At 40.7% G+C, this 14,275-nt stretch overlaps 1 protein-coding gene across 22 annotated transcripts in view; it reads right to left on the bottom strand.

Annotated features, from left to right (window-relative positions):
• Nucleotides 1-14,275, bottom strand: part of Dyrk1a (dual specificity tyrosine phosphorylation regulated kinase 1A) — a 119,287-nt gene that overhangs the window by 31,324 nt on the left and 73,688 nt on the right. For 11 of the 22 annotated variants that reach the window (XM_087575536.1, XM_087575538.1, XM_087575537.1 and 8 more), the window contains 2 exon segments: nt 4,932-5,128; nt 225-344 (listed from right to left, as the gene is read on the bottom strand). In XM_087575536.1, the coding sequence (XP_087431662.1) occupies nt 225-344; nt 4,932-5,128 (317 nt within the window). 22 annotated transcript variants of the gene reach the window in all.

Below are 14,275 nucleotides of genomic sequence, written 5' to 3'. Positions count from 1 at the left end.
ACATCCACAATCCTGAAGACATGTGACACTGACCCACGTACTTTTTCTCTACAATAGGTCCTATGGATAATTATGTGAATAATTATGAATTATATGACTAAGGTAATTATTCAATGATAATCATTAGAAATAAAACACATTTAGTTGTTTAAAGAGGCATCAAAAAGTCTGTCCCTTGATCTATTGAAAATAAAAATGATACCATAGTAAATCAATACTCTTACCTCATTAATATGCTTGTATGTTTTGATCAAGTCCACAGAGAGTTTTCTCAGAGGAGCAGTTGCTGGATCACGGAAGGTTTGGGGCATCCGCCTCTGTAACATGACAATGTCAGGCATCACCTTAAATAGACAGAAAGACTAGCAGTTTAACTACACTGCAGTGTGTGACACCCTCTAACACAGCCTAGTCAAGCTCCCACTCACTACCATAACTCAGTAGTCAAATCCATTCTACAATAACCTAGTCAAGCTCCTTTTACCAAAATCTAAATTAAAGCCTCTTCTTCACACACACACACACACACACACACACACACACACACACACACACACACACGTATTGGACTATACAAGTTATTTCTTTTATCTGAATTCTAAGGGAAACAACTTCTGGAGCAAATAAATAAAATCAGAAAATAATATGCCTGAATATCTATGTTTGCATCATTTCCCCAAACAGTTGAATTATAGCCATTGAACCAACCTACAACGTCTTAACCCAGCTGCTGGGTCCCAAAATCCAGATGTGGAAGTATGGGTCTAAGTTGCCAGAGCCACTCTCTCTAAGTACCTGCTCTTTCTATAGAAAGAAACAAGACTGAGAACTACACAAGCATGACAATGTCACAGAGTGCTTCTGCCAACACCATTGTGTCACACCTCAGTGAAGGAGTTCATACAAGGGCTGTGTGCAGTCGAGAGACTCGAATCCAATAACACTGGACACCCACAATGGCGACCACCAAGCCATTCTTGGCCACTGCTCAGGTCTTGCAGACCTTTACCACATTCATATTTTAGGGACCAAAAGCCTTTCTCGAGGGTCAGCATTTGGAAGGCAAAGCAATAGAGACAACTTCAAGGAAATGTCTGGACTCCTGGCTATCTAATGACTAAGAGGAAGAGGTTCAGCTGTGGAGAGGACTGAAACTAACCATGACCCCATTTCAATTTGCAGGTCCTGGAGCCCAGCTGAACCTGTTACCCTCTGCACGCAGAGTCAAATGCTGCTGAAGTACCTGTGTGCAGCATGGGTACACACATGTGGCAGCCTCGGGTGACAGGGTATAATTTGCCTCCTTTCAACCAGCCCTGACCTGGAGCTCATTCACTAGGGTGTACTTAGTGGCTGGCCGAGAAGCCCCAGGGAGCTCTGTGTGTCTCAGTCTACCCAGCACTGGGACAAGCTAACACCACTGTGTATACATGAATGCCAGGACTAAACTTGTGCTTCAAGGCAAGTGTTTCACTGCCGGTCATTCTCCAGACCTTGCATGCTCAAGTTCCTAAACTTTGCCATCTAAATGGTAACTTCGATGATCATTTTTCTTTTTTTTTTTTTTTGATCATTTTTCTTAATAAGGAAACCGAACAGGGGTGACTGTAACTACTCACTGAACTATCTTCATAATTAAATTTCCAAATGTTTTATTTCTTAAAGAATAAACAGGAAAAAATAATCCAGGAAAAAAAAAGCCCTTTCCTTGGGACTTAATTTGTTGAGTAGACAATACTAGTAATAAATATGTCACTTCTTTCATGTGAACTAATGCTATAAGCATTTAAAGTAATGAAAAAGCTTTAATTAGGTCTAATTAACAGGGTTTTTTTCCTTTCTTTCAAGTTCCTGGAATTGTTTCACAAAAGTAACTTATGTTTAAGAGGCTGTATCTTGAACTGATACAATGTAGCCTCAATTTGAGTTTACACACACACACACACACACACACACACACACGCACGCACGCACGCACACACCACTGAAATGGTCCATTACTACTATATGAAAAGGTTGGTATTATAGCAAAGCCAACTCAATAACAAAATAGTAAAACAATACTAACTACAGATATTTACTGAAAACTATTTTAAGCATGCACACTTTGTACTTATCTTATAAGAAGCTGTACTATTCCTGTCACCATTTATATGTGAGAATAGAGTGTTGCCCCAATCAATGATCTAGAGCAAGTGAAGCTCAACAAAGACAACATCAATGTGTGTGACACAGAAAATGGGGGAATCTCCACAAAGTACTACAAGCAGAGTGCTCAAAGTAGAAGGATTGATTATCCAATGTCAAATGCTCAGCCCTAAAGACAGACAGACAGACACAGACACAGACACAGACACAGACACAGACACACACACACACACACACACACACACACACGGAACATCGCACAGACTGGGCAGGTGTGGTTAGAGATCTACACTTTACTTACATATTAGTAGACACTTCACTCACTTCACATTTGTCCTACTTCCATCCACAAAGAACAAAGAGCATTTTCTGCCTTTCTGCTATTTCCAGAGCAAGCAATGAGGTGGGTGGAACAGCACTTACACCCACATCCAGGGCACTGATGGAGCTCAAGATGCCAGCCAAAGGACAGCATGTGGGCTGGGTGAGCCTACAGCTCAAAGACCCATTGGGAAGGGCACTCATCTATGCTCAGTTTTATTCTAATTTTCATTTTCAAATATAAACTTTTATATACCCAACATACGCATGAGAAAAATTAGTGACTAGGAACAAATCTTAAGTCAGTTCTTTCAAAGTGCATGTGCAATAAGCTTCATCCATCTGTGGTAAGTGATGGGGTGATGGGAAGAATATACATCATCTTGCAGAGTTTGCAGAAGAAGAGAGCTAACAGGTATCTAGGGAGGTCCCAATTTCACATCCAAGAACCTGTCAGACATGAGGTGCCTGTGTATTTAACCCCTAGTCCTACGAGCAGATCCCTGTAAGCCACACATCAGTCCTAAAGAATATACCATCTTCAAAAGACTCAGAAACTTCTGGACTTTGAAAGGAATACTGCCTTATTTCTTAGTAAGTGTGTGTGTGTGTGTGTGTGTGTGTGTGTGTGTGTGTGTGTGTGTGTGTATGTGTGTAGTCCTGGCTGTCTTAGAACTCACTGTGTAGACAAAGCTGGGCTCAGACCCAGAGATCTGCCTGCCTCTGCCTCCCAAATACTGGGAACCAAAGGCGTGCACAGCACCACCTGCCTCTGCCTAAGTCTTTTTACATCACACGCATCTTAAAAATACTTATGGCTTAAATCAGAAATAATAAAAATAAGATTGCTAACTAAATTATAAACTAACATGATATATTGATAAAAATAATGCTAAAAGAATTTTTTTCTGGGTCTCTGTTAATGGCAACTGTGAAGGCTTGTATTTGCTTGATGTAGGGAGTGCCACTATTAGGAGGTGTGGCCTTGTTGGAGTGGGTGTGTCACTGTGGCATGGGCTTAAGACCCTCACCCTAGCTGCCTTCCACTTGCAACCTTCAGATGTAGAACTCTCTCTCCGCCCTCCTGCACCAGGCCTGCCTGGATGCTGCCATGTCCCTGCCTTGATACTGGACTGAACCTCTGAACCTGTAAGCAAGCCCCAATTAAGTGTCCTTATGAGAGTTGCCTTGGGCATGGTGTCTGTACACAATAGTAAAACCCTAACTAAGACCCTGTCACCATAGACCTAACTATAAAATTAAATGCAAGAGGGCTGCATCTAAGCAGGTAGCACACAGGTCTGGACTCTGAAGCCTACCACCATGCACACACACTGAAAAGTCAAAAATGGAAAAATCTGTCTCTTCAACTGGAAGTGAATTAAAAGTAATGCTTGTGTGACACACTGATTTGAAGAAAGCGGGAGATTAGCCCTGAGCTCATTCTGGTTCCTCAGCTCAAGCTCCAAGTTGTTTATACCTCACTTTTTCTGTTTTTCTCTGGAACACGAACAAGAACTTTCAAAACCTGAACCTTCTGATAAACGACTTCAATTCTCAAACATGGACCTAACTTCTAAAGCAACTGACAAATTCTAAGCCCCATCACGATGCTGCTGTTCGTGCTCAATGCTTTGCAAGTGTGCTGTCCACCAGAGGCCTCTGGCAGAGGATGCCCACACCACAGACTATACTCGGCCATAGCCAACTATTCCTTGCCACCACGCCCTGCTGAAGAGAGAAAGCACCTCTCACCTAACTTAGCCATTCCTCACTTGCTGTACTCAAGGGTCTGATAGAGCCATGGCCAACCAAATCCTGATGAGTTCAGAACAGCTGTGTTCCTCGCGAAGCACAGCGAGAACACAGACTCTACACCTTACAGCATGACCAGTGAGAAGATTGCCCCAAAACAGTGATGACGCAGGGCACAGTGAATTCAAGCACACAGGCATGTGTTCAGAGAGATTTCAGAATTCTTTCTATACCCTCAACTTAGGAAATATTGGTCGAGTTACAGTCTGAATATTAGAATAAATAGCATGCTTACTATTCGCGTATTCTCCTGTGAGTCTTAAGGACGTTTCTCTGTAACTTACGAGTGCAGATGTCATTTTTAACATAAATCAGTCCCTCTGGTAATAACTGATTCCTACTTCCCCATGCCTTTCTACAATGTTTAAGCTTTTTTTATTTTAAATATTCTTCTTTAAAAATAATTTCTGCTTCTTTATTCCAAAATGAGAAAGTGTGCTGTTTCTGAGTATCTATCAATGAAATAAAATATACATGTACAAGGGCTGGGGAGAATCAGCAAATTTAAATAAAATCTTCTAAACACCATGTTTTGTCTACAAAGACTTCTACTTAGTATATAAAACTGAAGCTGTTTTGACATTGGTCTAGCATTTTCAAAGGGATAAATTGCAATTAAACATCATTTCTGATAATAATGAAATTACCTGGTTAGTTAGAGGTTGCTGAATCTGGTCAGAATATGATAAGGCAGAAACCTGCTGGTCACTTATGTTTGGCTGGCGACGGTCACTGTACTGATGTGAATGGGGCATCTGTGCAGCCATCTGAAGGCCAGCAGCATGGAATGAGAATGACGGTGCGAGCCGGACAGATGAAGGTTTGCATGCTGAAGTCTCTCCTCCTGGGAACACACAAGCCAAGCTGAAATCGTATTCACATCCTAACGTAATACGTACCATTAGTTGTACTGTAGCCACTTAAATTAGTACTTTATAAGATTGAATAATATTAAAAGCCTTAGTAACAACCAATAGGTACAGTCGTTCAACATAAGTTATGTTATATACGTAAAGTACAATATGAAACACAGATTAAAAATGAGTGTAAGTTTCTTTTGAGAAAATAATTTAAAAAGCTTTTTTATAACAAGCAGTAGCAACTTAAATATTATGTTTATTTACTGTTTCATTTTGTGGTTGTGCACGCGTTTGCCCGCAGGGAGTAGAAGGTAACCTGCAGATGTCAGTTTCTCTCCGTATACCATGTGCATCATCTCACCCAACCGAAAGTAACAACGTTTAATACTTATTTTCACATAGGAAATTCTCAACATTCAAGAACCCCATGTCACATAGTATGAATTAATCTTGAGAACACACCAGGTCCTCACAAAGGAAAGCAGAGACCCCCTACGCGTTTCCAATATTGCCATAATGAACCTTAGACCTGGTCATCTGGGAAGGGAAGGAGGAAGGAGAGAGCAAAGAGAAGGAACAGAACAGTCAGTACTCACTGCTCAGGTAAGCTAAAAACCATGGTTGTGATATCTACAGTAGAAAAGGAAGATGAACACTGTAATCCACTGAACCGTTGATGGCTAACTAACAAAAAGGTTATAAAAAAAAAATACTTTCCTTAAAAAAAAATACTTATCTCCACCAAAACTTGTAATTAGAAAAGACAGACTTAAAACTTGAGACAATAAATTCTAGCCCCCAGATACTTGTGTCTCCTCTAAAATGAATGGCCAACATTCACCAGACCATATTCCCCACAACAAGCCTTACGTTAGTTTTAAATGCACAAGAGCACAGGCTACAAGTGTGAAATCTCACATATAGCTGTAAGATCCTTCATGCTCAGGTCTGTGATAATAGTAACTACCTGACCAGGATGCTATGAAAGGTTAAGTCTTAGAGCAACTCTAGGAACTTACAAATGGCCAGATACTGTCAGCCACTGCCACACTGTCAAACACTCTAACTTTACCATGATAGAGCAAGAACCCCGTGGACAATTCACCTAGCCCACAGCACCTAACTGAATGCTAATGAAACAAACTCAAGAGAAGAATGCTCAGGCCCCAGAACTCAAGTCTGCTTCTCCTTCTCTGCCACAGCAAAGGTGACTCCACTGTGAACAAACTCTTGAATCACAGTAGAGGGTCCCCCTCTACCAGCCCCCAACCCCCACCCCATGGATGCCATTTCTTAAAGAACACAGAGAGCAAGCTCTTCTCCATTCTACCACCACACATCTTGGTAGCAGTCACCAAAGTGGATTTCTATCATCTGTTGGTCTCCATTTGCCCTGTGTACACCTCTGCATTTTCAAATGACATATGGCTGGGGTGACCTTCCTAAAGTGCGGGGCTCAGACCAGTGAGTGTCCCTCAGCAACCATCTATGGCACTGCTCTCAGGTCAGCTTGCACTGACTATGGTGCAGCTTCAACTGGCCTATCCTGAGAAATTAAACAAGTCAAATGCCACCAAACCCATGTTAAGAGTAATATAAATTTTTCTAAACTTTTCATTTTTCAGTCAATGTAATTAAAGGGAAAACTACTCAGTTAAGGAAAAAAAATAACTCCCAAGAAATTATCCTAAGTAGATTACTTCTGATATGAACAAAGATGGCACTTATGTCTATAACAGCAAAAATTAACAATTCTAATTGTCAATTTGGAGGAGGGCTTTAAGTCTATATGCTAAAAAGAACATGTAGCAACAGACTATAAATAAAATTAAAGGTCCTTAATATACACACAAAAGAGAACTTGATAACTGTAATATGATTAAAGTTGTGAATGACAAATCATTTAACCACTCACGATCTTAGTTTTCCCAATTACTAACCACATTCAATGTAAGAATTCTCATGAGAAGCCACCTGCATCTGGATATGCAGGCCTAGGATGGAGCTTGATAGTTAACATCGCTAAACTACCGGCTGATGTCAATACTACTTTAAACAAATGGGCAAGATAACTAACTGCTTTTGTTGTTGTTTACAACTTAGAGTTGTACCAGCCCAGCATTCAAGAGGTAGAGCTCAACGCCATCTGATCTACGCAGCAAATCTACAGGACAACCAAAGTTAAATGTCTTAAATAAACAAATAAGTAGAAAGTTGTTCTCCAACCAACACCATAATAGCAGATAATCCAAAGACAAGCAGAGTCAGACTACGCAGTATACTAGAAGCTCTCAATATAAAACTTACCTTCCAGGTTAGTTTTGCCTTAGTTCTTAAAGATATGGGGAGGGAGTGCATCTGTGTGTACACATGGTATTTCCTGTCTAGAGAGGCTGCTCCATGGGAGGTGGTACAGTACCTGATACTCTACAGCCAACCTGCCATGGGTCTACCAACGAATGCAGATTGACAAGGAACAACTTTCTCTGCTGGGATCTTAAAGCTCTCTACATGCTGTTACACAGGAATACTTGATATGTTCTGTACATGCTGTTACACAGGAATACTTGATATGCTCTCTACATGCTGTTACACAGGAATACTTGATATGTTCTCTACATGCTGTTACACAGGAATACTTAATATGTTCTCTACATGCTGTTACACAGGAATACTTGATATGCTCTTTATTTTCTTCACACTCAATTCTATGTATAAATGTTAGGAGCCAGTATGTTCATTTCCTCCCGTGATACCAGAAACATTCAGGCATCCATTTATTATCCCTTTCCTGCCGTAAGAGCCCAGACAAACTGGTGCAGACATTCTCTCAATCTGACAGAACGGAGCCACTCACCATGTGTGTTCTTCCTAAGGTTTGTACCACCCATTTATACTCAGACATCAACTTAAAGGTAGACAATGCATGCTCATCTTTTAGCAGACATAACATGACAATTGCTGGTATTTAGTTTCCTTTGGACTCTAAAGTAACAATTTTGTATGATTCAACCCAATACCTATCATGTTACAAACCATCTTATCCATTAAGCTAACAGCAACTATACTATTTTAGTCTTAGTATACAACAATATATACTAGCATATCAAATGATAGTTATCCAATAACATTCTAATATTTAACCTTTCACATTGTTATTCAAAGTTCATTTTAAATTACTTAAGAACATATACAAGATCCTATTTGTACCTTTCAAACCCTTTTGATCTGTCAACTGTTTTTACCACAAAAACATGGTTTTACTTTAAAAAACCCCTAAGTTTTTGTTGCCAAATTAGCAGCTTGAAAACGAAGTTTCAGTCACTGTGCTCAAGACAGAACTACATGGTACAGAGCAGGTCCGCATCACAACATCACAAGCAGCACTGGCTGTGTGGGACGGTCCAGAGCACAGGGTAGGACACCACGCAGACCCTTGAAAAGACAACTTCAGAGCCTGCAGAAGACCTGAGTGATGTAAAAAGGAACAACCAGACGCCTGCCTGAGACCGTCTGATGCACAGCACACTCTGACCCTGAGTGTCTGTCTCACTACTAATGTGCACACAGAAGACGAAGACTGCGCTGCTCTGCGTTAGGTTTTAAGGACTATGCAGAGCTAACCTGAGAACAATACTAGAGAACAAATAATGAACATAATTCAAATTAACCCAAATTTGGAAACTAAAGCTAAGGTGTAACATAGAAAGCTTAATAAACACCAGGAGCAACCAGGTTTTCATGGAATATCCTACAAAATTAACTCTAACAAAACATTAAGGAGGAAAAATGTCAGAGGGCAGCCAGCTGCATTTTCAGTGGCTACAAACAAAGGTCAGGAGTAAGTAGGTGAGGACTCTAAGCCCATGGACGAGTCTGTTGATTATTTCTCCATCACAGTGTCAAGCATGCTGCATGGCACATGCCCTGCATTAGTAAGCTTCTCAATGGCTGAATCTACCACAAACTGAATCTATAAAGAAAAAGCTGAGAAGGGGAGGGAGAGAATAAGGGTAATGGGGAGGGGTTACTCTACAAATGCAAATGCAGCTCAGAATCAGTGTAAGGAGCAGGCTTCCAGGAGGGAGGTGGAAGGAGGGAAGGAAGAGAGGGAGGGAGGGGGGAGAGAGAGAAAGAGAGAGAGAGAGCGCGCACGAGCAGGCTGTCAAGACAGTGGCTCCTGTTCTACTCTACAGGCCAGCACAGTACACTGCCGAGCTAGCTCTGTGGCTGCTCGCATTAGGAAAATCTATACTAGGATCAAACTATACAGTGACTATGGCTTTGCTGAATCTAATAATAAGGATTATTTAAAAGTGATCTTACATTAAAGACATATGAACTGACTTATTGTGGCCAATATATGTTGTACGTGATTCCCATCCATACATGCATGCACAAAATTGCTTATGCGACCGCAGCAAAACCTGCATTTATTCATATGAGACATTCATGAACCACAGATCACGCTCTCAGAAACAGTGGGATGTGACGAAAGACTACACCTCAGACTCCTACTTCTGACCACTTTCAAGTCCCTGATACCAGAGAAACTCATTCGTCATGCATGATGACAGGCCTGGCCAACACACAACCTAACTGGTTTTCAGATGTGTTGAAGAAGTCTCTGATGATTGAAAACGGAACTGATCTTACGTCTCAGTCACTCTGTCCTTCTATCTGCAGGGAATGAAGAGCAGTGTCAGACTCAAATAAGATATTGCAGCACTGCTGAGCTGCATACACAATCAAGATGATGATGGCGAGTCGTCATTCTAGACCCTCACCTCAGGCAAGCTTCACAACGATGGAGAATGCTGGACAGCTAGGCAGCAGAGGACTGTAAGAGGTGTGGGCTAAGCAGCACCAGAATCACAGACCAGTGTGGCACTGTGTCCCCACTACAATGAGCTAACCAAGATAAACAGCCACAGACTCCAACAGAGGCCAGACCACCGTGCTTTAGGGTTAGGCTTCACCTGGTTCATAAAATAAAGGCTCGACCTTCTTAAAAGCAAATCTCAAAGGATGAAGAAGACACAAATCCTCTTCAACAAGTACAGCGAATTCTAGATTCTCAACAGCCTAGCACATACACTGTCACACTGATCAAATACGCCAGGCAAAAAACACAGAAAACTGTAGGAGGTGTAAGCATCTATTAACAAGAAGAAGAAATAATAATAATAATAATAATAATAATAATAATAATAATAATAAACAACCACCACCCACAAAAACTGCTTCTGTAAGTAAACAGTATATCTTACTAGAGACACAGAACCTATAAAAGGAACCACATGGACATTCTAGTAAGAAAAATTCAGTCATTTGATGTCATCATAGATCAAACACTATAGAAGGTCAATGAATATGATGATGATGATGATGACGACAACGACAACAACAGAAACTCAAAGCAGTAAAAAAGAAATTAATGGGAAAAGCAAATACGAAGTGCATTCAACCAAATTGTTGAAATAAACTATGAAGACAAACCATTAAAGTAGCCAGAGATTTTCCATAAATGGATTTATGACAAAATATGCCCCACCGAGAGAAAGGAAATGATCAAGACAACCAAAGATCTGCACCCAGCACGTCTATATCCAGTGAAAATATGCCCATAACAACCCCAGCAAAGGAGTTGGAGATTTAGCTCAGTGGTAGAGCGCTTGCCTAGAAAACGCAAGGCCCTGGGTTCGGTCCTCAGCTCTGGGGAAAAAAAAAATGTCAACATCAAATATACACTACAAAATGTTTAGAGAGGTTCACAGAAGGAAAATGACTGCAGACAGAAACTAAGTTCCACATGGAAAAACTAAGTACACCAGAAAATGCTCCTAAAGGACAACTGTGTGCACAAAAATATCATCCACTGGAGCTCACTCCGTCTATACAAATAAAGTGCCTGGTTGTCACAGCACAGGGATGGGCCAGGAGCATGGACACAGAGCACAGCTGGGCCACGCGTGTGATAAGCTCCAGAGCAACTGAGATGGACAGCTGCAAAGACAGGAAGGAGTAAGGCAACAGTCTTGATACTCTAAGGCCAGCATGCAAATGCCTGCATTTAATTTACTGCATAAGTGACACGTACTTAATTCTGAGGCACTGTAGAATACTAAACACTAAACAGAAAATTTTATTTAGCCTCATGGTTAAAGGAATTTTACCTCCCAATTGAAAAAGGGAAACTAGGTCCTTCCTGCTGAAATTGGAAGCCAAGAACTTAAATTTTAATAGAGCAAAGAATATAAAAAATATTGAAATAGTCCCTGGATAGTTGCTGGGTGCCATAAATTACTGTACCATCAAAATGCACATGTGCCAACCTGTGTTTTCTCTAACATGCTAAAACTATTTTTAAATAGCAAAAATATAAGGCAGGTAATGCCAGCATTGAATATTCCAAGTATAGAAATGAAAATTATCTATACTTCTAAAAATATTTGAGTAATAAAACCATGTAAAACTCTGCACCTACTAGGAATGAGAGGGCAGAGAGACCAGGGAATCAAAGACAGGCAGACAAAGAAACATCTTGGGGTAAAGTCTGAGAGGACAGAGCTTTGAAGGAGTTTCATCACTGCCTGGGTAGGTAGGTAGCTAGAGAGACAGACAGACAGACAGAATGAGAGAGACAGGCAGGCAGGCGCACGCGCACATACACACACACACACACACACACACACACACACACACACACGAAAACTTGCCAGGTGGTGATGCACATGTTCAGTCCTAGCAGAGGCAGGTGAATCTCTGAGTTTGGCGACAACCTGGTCTAAAGTGTGAGTTCCAAGACAGACAAAGTTACATAGAAACTCTGGAAAAAAAAACAAAACAAACAAAAGAACAAAACAAACAAACAAATAACCTATCAACAGAGTCCCCAAGGCTGTCTGAACTGGAGAGGCCTGACCACCCGCACTGCTGTGCTAGTCTGCTAGGTAGCACCTCTCCAGTCTGTCTGTATGGTAGCTCAGGAATGAGGGTAACCACAGACGCTCCTAAGTGACCACTGCTTAACAGACTTCACAGGTAAAGACCACAGTGCGCTAAAATCTGCCATTAAAGACTTAGCAACACCAGCATAAAATGGGAGCTCCTTTACATGATGACAAGTAAGACTGGCTGACAGTCCTTAAAGGATTAACATGACTTTTGGGAAACACTTCTAGAAACATTTCCTATTAAAAAACAAAAACATAAACAAAAAACAAACAAAAACCCCAGTCAACGGTAATAATAGTCACTAACATAATCATATTTTAAGTTTGAGGTAAATGTAATAAAAAATAGTTACACTGTGTAGCAATGGTTTTATGACACTGTCTTAGCAAAGTCAGTCTTAGGCTCCCAAGAAATTTATGAATACCTTTTTTCAAGTTTCCCTATTTCCCAATTAAGTGCTCACCCACCTTTTGGTGGCAAACAGTACACTCATTTCAGGAAAGAAAAGAAAGAAAAGAAAGGGAGAGGGAGAGGGGAGAATAAGGTCTCTCTCCTATCCCAGGATAAACAGGGAGTCGTGTGCCTATACTCTTAACTCTTTTTTAGTTCTAGCTAAATAGTTGTTAAATAAACAAGATATTTAAGCCAGTTAAGTACTTGTGTCTCTATATTGAATTATAGCTTAACAGTTAAAATTACCCAATGAAGCAATCATTTGGCTTAATGATTCCAATTAAAACTGTGCATTTACAGAATTTCCATCACAACCCATGCAAAAGACAAGGTTATTTCTCTGAACAAAGACATTTTAAAAGTTAATCATGAGTGGGTTTGACAGCATATTCCTCTAATGCCAGCACTTGGGAGGTAGAGGCAAGTGGATCTCTTTTAGTTTGAGGTCAACCTGGTCTACACAGTCTGAGGCCAGCCAGGGACATACACAGTGAGACAAGTCTCGATAAATAAATAATAAATAAAATAAACATAATAAACCAAATTAATTTAACATTTTCAGAATAAAAACCACTCACTAAAAGTCTATTTGTGTAGTAAATGTCATCCTCTTCATGTTCATTATGCAAAAGCAGTTAACGATGCTTTTCAATTAACCTAGAACCTATCGCTGTCCAAAGGCTGCACACTATCCTATATACTGATACAATTAGAGTCAGTAGAACCTACCACTGTCCAAAGGCTGGCTGCACACTATCCTATATACTGATACAATTAAAGTCACTAGCATGGTCCTCCCTCTCTTTACCGGACACCACTGAAAACCACACAAGAGGGGAAGCAAGTGGAACTCCTTGATCTAAGTTACGTATGTAACAACCAAGTGTCCTTTCCCTTTCAAGAGGTGCATTTCTACACACTAAGAGTATTCTTGATAACAATGGGATAGAAAACATGGGTTTCTATGACACTTTACCACAGCTCTGTGCATAGCTGTCAAGAAGTAAAGCAAAGAATAAAACATAAAGGCATTTACTAAACTCTAACTCTTGCCAAAATGTGTCAGTGAGCCACAGAGCCAGAGAAGTCCTGTGTAAGGATCAGCTGCAGCTCTGCTTCTAGGGAAGAACTAAGTAGCAAGTCCCTTGGCAGAACCTCTTAAGAAGGCAGAGCAAGACTATTCACAAAGCCCTCTCAGTCTCTACTATGCTGGAAAACATAGCTGGAAAAGTACTTGAGAAATCCTATAGACTCCTCAAAAAAGAAGATGGCTGGATCTGCAAAGGAATGGAGGTGATGCTATGTATGCGTCATGGCAAAGGGCCTGGGGGTGTACAGAGAGAGACAGAGACAGAGAGCATCTGCTCTAGGCACAACCTATGTGGGTAGCTGTGGCCATAGGACAGAGGAGATTTAAAAAGCATTCACACAAGACAGCATTCCCAAGTTTCAGAAAACACATTTTAAAAATAAAGATAAAAGACCTTGGTTATTTAATAGTCCCAAATCTCCTGATCAGCTTTGAAACTGTCCTGTGAAGAACACAGCACTAGAAGTGCTTCCCAACCTGCCTCAGGCTGCACCTCCAACTGTCTTTCTTCTACGCAGCACCTTAAAACAGAGAGCAGTTCAGGGTTGGAAACACAAGTTGGTTTGGGTATAGCTCAGGGTAGAGCCGGACTTATCATACACATGAGATCCTGATGTTCAGTCTACAATAC

This window comes from Rattus norvegicus, chromosome 11 (genome assembly GCF_021556685.1).
Source record: "Rattus norvegicus strain SHRSP/BbbUtx chromosome 11, alternate assembly SHRSP_T2T, whole genome shotgun sequence".
In the NCBI taxonomy this organism is placed as follows: Eukaryota; Metazoa; Chordata; class Mammalia; order Rodentia; family Muridae; genus Rattus; species Rattus norvegicus.
This window is presented reverse-complemented; position numbering and strand designations above follow the sequence as displayed.